General features: G+C 44.1%; 1 protein-coding gene across 1 annotated transcript in view; it reads right to left on the reverse strand.

Moving 5' to 3' along the window:
- The window catches only part of LOC137065564 (hepatic triacylglycerol lipase), a 26025-nt gene extending 20335 nt beyond the window's left edge, over nt 1–5690 (reverse strand). The window contains exons 1-4 of the mRNA XM_067437257.1: nt 5535–5690; nt 5213–5385; nt 3629–3808; nt 2654–2771 (exon numbers count right to left, since the gene is read on the reverse strand). Coding sequence (XP_067293358.1) covers nt 2654–2771; nt 3629–3808; nt 5213–5385; nt 5535–5607 — 544 coding nt within the window. The 5' untranslated portion in view covers nt 5608–5690. The remainder of the gene's footprint in view (nt 1–2653; nt 2772–3628; nt 3809–5212; nt 5386–5534) is intronic.
- Between the last annotated feature and the right edge of the window lie 310 nt (nt 5691–6000).

Raw genomic sequence — 6000 nt, forward strand, 5'->3', positions numbered from 1 at the left:
CTACAGCAGAGTTCATCGGCGTAAACTACAGCAGAGTTCATCGGCGTAAACTACAGCAGAGTTCATCGGCGTAAACTACAGCAGAGTTCATCGGCGTAAACTACAGCAGAGTTCATCGGCGTAAACTACAGCAGAGTTCATCGGCGTAAACTACAGCAGAGTTCATCGGCGTAAACTACAGCAGAGTTCATCGGCGTAAACTACAGCAGAGTTCATCGGTGTAAACTACAGCAGAGTTCATCGGCGTAAACTACAGCAGAGTTCATCGGCGTAAACTACAGCAGAGTTCATCGGCGTAAACTACAGCAGAGTTCATCGGCGTAAACTACAGCAGAGTTCATCGGCGTAAACTACAGCAGAGTTCATCGGTGTAAACTACAGCAGAGTTCATCGGCGTAAACTACAGCAGAGTTCATCGGCGTAAACTACAGCAGAGTTCATCGGCGTAAACTACAGCAGAGTTCATCGGCGTAAACTACAGCAGAGTTCATCGGCGTAAACTACAGCAGAGTTCATCGGCGTAAACTACAGCAGAGTTCATCGGCGTAAACTACAGCAGAGTTCATCGGCGTAAACTACAGCAGAGTTCATCGGCGTAAACTACAGCAGAGTTCATCGGCGTAAACTACAGCAGAGTTCATCGGCGTAAACTACAGCAGAGTTCATCGGCGTAAACTACAGCAGAGTTCATCGGCGTAAACTACAGCAGAGTTCATCGGCGTAAACTACAGCAGAGTTCATCGGCGTAAACTACAGCAGAGTTCATCGGCGTAAACTACAGCAGAGTTCATCGGCGTAAACTACAGCAGAGTTCATCGGCGTAAACTACAGCAGAGTTCATCGGCGTAAACTACAGCAGAGTTCATCGGCGTAAACTACAGCAGAGTTCATCGGCGTAAACTACAGCAGAGTTCATCGGCGTCAACTACAGCAGAGTTCATCGGCGTAAACTACAGCAGAGTTCATCGGCGTAAACTACAGCAGAGTTCATCGGCGTAAACTACAGCAGAGTTCATCGGCGTAAACTACAGCAGAGTTCATCTGCGTAAACTACAACAGAGTTCATCGGCGTAAACTACAACAGAGCTCATCGGCGTAAACTACAGCAGAGTTCATCGGCGTAAACTACAGCAGAGTTCATCGGCGTAAACTACAGCAGAGTTCATCGGCGTAAACTACAGCAGAGTTCATCGGCGTAAACTACAGCAGAGTTCATCTGCGTAAACTACAACAGAGTTCGTCGGCGTAAACTACAGCAGAGTTCATCGGCGTAAACTACAGCAGAGTTCATCTGCGTAAACTACAACAGAGTTCATCGGCGTAAACTACAGCAGAGTTCATCGGCGTAAACTACAGCAGAGTTCATCGGCGTAAACTACAGCAGAGTTCATCGGCGTAAACTACAGCAGAGTTCATCGGCGTAAACTACAGCAGAGTTCATCGGCGTAAACTACAGCAGAGTTCATCGGCGTAAACTACAGCAGAGTTCATCGGCGTAAACTACAGCAGAGTTCATCGGCGTAAACTACAGCAGAGTTCATCGGCGTAAACTACAGCAGAGTTCATCGGCGTAAACTACAGCAGAGTTCATCGGCGTAAACTACAGCAGAGTTCATCGGCGTAAACTACAGCAGAGTTCATCGGCGTAAACTACAGCAGAGTTCATCTGCGTAAACTACAACAGAGTTCATCGGCGTAAACTACAACAGAGCTCATCGGCGTAAACTACAGCAGAGTTCATCGGCGTAAACTACAGCAGAGTTCATCGGCGTAAACTACAGCAGAGTTCATCGGCGTAAACTACAGCAGAGTTCATCGGCGTAAACTACAGCAGAGTTCATCTGCGTAAACTACAACAGAGTTCGTCGGCGTAAACTACAGCAGAGTTCATCAGCGATCTCTTCTGGTGATCAAATCTGCTCGCACTACGCGGACCCTCGCTCACATGTAAAAAAACAACTATACTTTGTCTCAGAAGAAAAAAGAAGTGATGGCATTTAAGTATGTTAGCTTTCTCAATAAGCTTTTATTGCTCTTTATTCTCTTTATCGATGGGAGCGTTTGTGGTTTCAGTGTGGAGTTTTGATTGAGCGTCTCAGCAGAAGTTGGTGGAGAATGCGGGTCTGAATGGGAAGTTTCAGAATGAATCATGTTATGAACTTGTTCATAAGTAGATGAGCTGTTTAACAGGGTCAGTGGTCAGATGATGGAACTACACTCCACTGACACTCACTAAACGCAAACACCAACCGATTAAAACAAGCAGCATAATAACAGAACAAAATCATTTAAAACAAGAGCCAGAGCAAATACTTTACATTGTATCTGCATTTTTATATAGAATCAGTAAAGAAACAAACAATCTGTGAAATTAGATGCTAGTAACTCTTCTGCGGATATTCCAGATCATAAGCAAAGAGTCTCAACTGGGAAAAGCTCTGAAGTGCTCATAGCGAGGCGTTTTCAGCTGGATAATAACGCTTTGGTGGACATGCGGCCTTAGGCCTCATCTGCCCCTAATCCTGTCAGATGCATGTTTGCTTCTTCATACCAGTAGCTGTGTGTGTGTGTGTGTGTGTGTGTGTGTGTGTGTGTGTGTGTGTGTGTGTGTGTGTGTGTGTGTGTGTGTGTGTGTGTGTGTGTGTGTTCATACCAGTAATGCGGCCCACTTTCCTCCGTCCTCTGAAATGGCTTCCTGCAAATCCAGCCACATGCGCTCCCAGACTGTAGCCAATCAGATGGACTTGATCCATGGAGAGCTGAGCAGCTTCCTGTCCGGAGAGGACAACTATTCTCAGTTGGGGACACTAACATTATGATCTAAGTTACTCAACTAAATATACAAAAACAATTAATGAATTAGGTCTTATTTAATTCTATAAACTATAATCCTGATCTGCCAACATTGTCTCTCTATGATAAATTAAAATAAGCTGATAACATCACTGTTTACTCCAGAACGACTGTACAGCCAAATCTAATTCTGCTGCAGTATTGTCCTGTTTAACACTGAAGCTGCTCTGACACAATCGGTGCTGGAGAAGAGCGATAGAAATAAAGTTGATTTATTTATTTATTTTAGTTACATTTGTTCTTGTTTGTGAAGCGATTCAGTCGAGTGTGGAAATGGTATTTATTGTAGTTTCCATTTAGTGCTATCTAACTATGACAGGACCACCAGCATGTTTCGGTTAAAGGGTTAGTTCAGCCATAAATGTAAACTCTGTGATTAATTCCTCCTGTGGTTGGCCAGCCGTCAGACCTCCGCTCATCTTCACACACAGATGAAGATATTAGTGTTGAAATCCGATGGCTCAGAAAGGCCTTCATTGACACCAATGTCATTTCCTCTCTCAAGGCCCATAAAGGCACTAAAGACGTCGTTACAAAGCCCATCTCACTACAGCGGCTCTACAATCATTGATGAAGAGGCCAGAATAGAGTTAGTGCGCAAAAACACTAAATAACGACTTATATAGTGATGGCCGTTTTCAAAACAAAGCTTCGAACCGTTATGAATCCAGCCACAGGAGGAATTAATGACACAATTTACAGTTTTGGGTGAACTAACCCTTTAATGTGCGGTGGGATTCATTCCCAGAACGTTCCTATTAATGACCCTCATTACCTCCAGCCATTTGAGCAGCGCGGCCACGTCCTGCCCCACCTGTCTGCTATTCTTGGCAGCGATTGGATACGGCTGAAGGGCCAGATTCCTCCAATCACTGATGAGCACGTTGACCCGCCCGAGCCGGACCTTCAGCGCAGAGGCCAGATTGAAGATCCACTTCTCCATGAGTCCGTTCATCTGAGAGCAGGAGAAGAACATTCAGACACGCTGTAAAACAAGCCTCCATCCCTTCCCTCCGCCTCCAGAAACTTCCTGCCTGCGCTGCATGTTTGTTGACACGAGCCGAGGCGTACAGCAGCGATACGCCGCTATCTCAGGCAATAAACAGACGATTACTGGGAAAAACAAGCACTTTCACCAATGCACTGGCTTCCCATAAACGTGAGAATTGATTTTAAAATTCTTATTTTAACATACAAGGCACTTCATGGGACTGCACCTGAGTATCTTTGTGAGCTCATCAGTCCTTATTCTCCATCACTCTCTTCGCTCCGCTAACTCTCTCTCACTTCATCAGCCTTCGTGTAAGCTAAAGACCAATGGGGGAAAGAGCCTTTTCATATACAAAGCCCACAAGCTATGGAATGTGCTTCCTCTTGGGTCATTTTAAAAAGCTGATTAAGACACATTTGTTTAAGACTGTTTTTCTCTAATTATTTGTTATATTGCGATTGTTGTTTTGTTTTTATTTTACTGTAGCGATTTGGGTTTAAGAAAAGCGCATTATAAATAAAATGTATTAATATATTATTACTTTGTCATTTCTACTGAGAAACTGCAGCCATGCACTCTTAAAAATAAAGGTCCTCCAATGGTTCTTTGGCAGGGTGTATGGCTCCATGAAGAACCTTTGATAGCCAAAGAAACTTTCCATTGCACAAAAGGTTCTTTAGACTATAAAATGGTTATAATGGACCTTTTGCCACACTCGCTCTACTCCCTTTTCCCATCACATATCAGATCGGAAAGGCATTTATTTTCAACAAAAATTGTAAAAATTAAAAGTGGAAATAAAGCGGCTAACGTGTTTTATAATAAGTGTTTCTCGGTTAGAAGTAAACAGATGTGCTGAATTAGAGACGATAAAAGTTATTGGGTCCAATTTCATTGGTCGTAAAAAGTGTGTGGGTCTTGTCCCGCACACACACAATGGTTCCGACGCCTATGCTTCTATGGCATCACTGTGAAAACCCATTTTTGGTTCTTCCTGGCACCTTTATTTTTAATGGGTTTACATCGTCCCAGCTAACACACACATGTTCCCGTTATGTTGTCCCGTTAAGTTTTCTAGATGTTTGGTTCTGTGAACATTGAGGTAAATGTCCCGTTCTGCAAACATTATTAAAGACCAGATGACTTAGAATGAACATTATATTAATGTTACTGGAGGAGCATCTGTTCTTGGCTTTGAGAGCACCTTGACAGAAGGTTCCCCGTTTACCTTCTGAAGGGTTAGAGGCAGGGGCAGTGTAGGGGGATCAAAAATACAGTTTGTACAGTATAAAAACCATTACACCTATGGAATATCCCCACGTTTCTCAAAAACGAACATGTGTGTGTGTGTATATAATGATGATGTACCGTCCATCCGTGTATGATCAGCACCAGAGGAAGGCTTCGGTTGTATCCGCATCTGAGGAGACTCTCAGGTCTGAATGGGAGAATGGCGCAGGTTTCCTCAAACACCGACCCCTCCTCATACAGATGGAAGCTGGACTTCAGCAGCGTCTTCACTGGAGTAGAGCCGCGAGTCTCTGCAAGTAAAGCCAGATGTGTAATGCTTTCAACTCTTTCCATGGCAAGTGTTCAAAGAGTCTGTCTAAGAACATGCAATTACAGACTGAAGTTCAGTGTCAGACTAAAATAAGAGCTGTGTGTGCTTCAGGACTCCCGTTCCTCTTACCTGTGGTGTTTGAGTGTCCTCGTACAGACCCAGTGAAAGCACACATGAGGAATATTACACTCAGGACACTCATGATCGACGGCAGGGACGAGAGTCTCCGCTTCTGCTCTTCTGTGGGAGTCTGAAGAGCTGCTCAAGGTGAAGAATGTGCGTGTGTGTGAGAGAGAGAGTGTGTGTGAGAGAGAGAGAGAGGGCGGGGCCTGAGTGACTCATGGGAACAGCTCTGCTCGGCCGCTGGCTGAAGAAAGGGAACTACAGTGGGTTAATCCGTCTCCACCCTTGGGCTTTGGAGTGCAGATCTCTTCTTAGAGAAGACAAAAGTTAAAGCAGCTTCAAAAAAATTTAAGTGTTATGAGATTTGGGAAGTTAAAGCGAACTGAATTAAACTTTTTTTTTTCACACAAAATATATATTTTGAACAATTATTTACACCAGGCAATAAACTCAAAGCCGTATGTCTGGCCAA

This window comes from Pseudorasbora parva, chromosome 25 (genome assembly GCF_024679245.1).
Source record: "Pseudorasbora parva isolate DD20220531a chromosome 25, ASM2467924v1, whole genome shotgun sequence".
NCBI classification, from domain to species: Eukaryota; Metazoa; Chordata; class Actinopteri; order Cypriniformes; family Gobionidae; genus Pseudorasbora; species Pseudorasbora parva.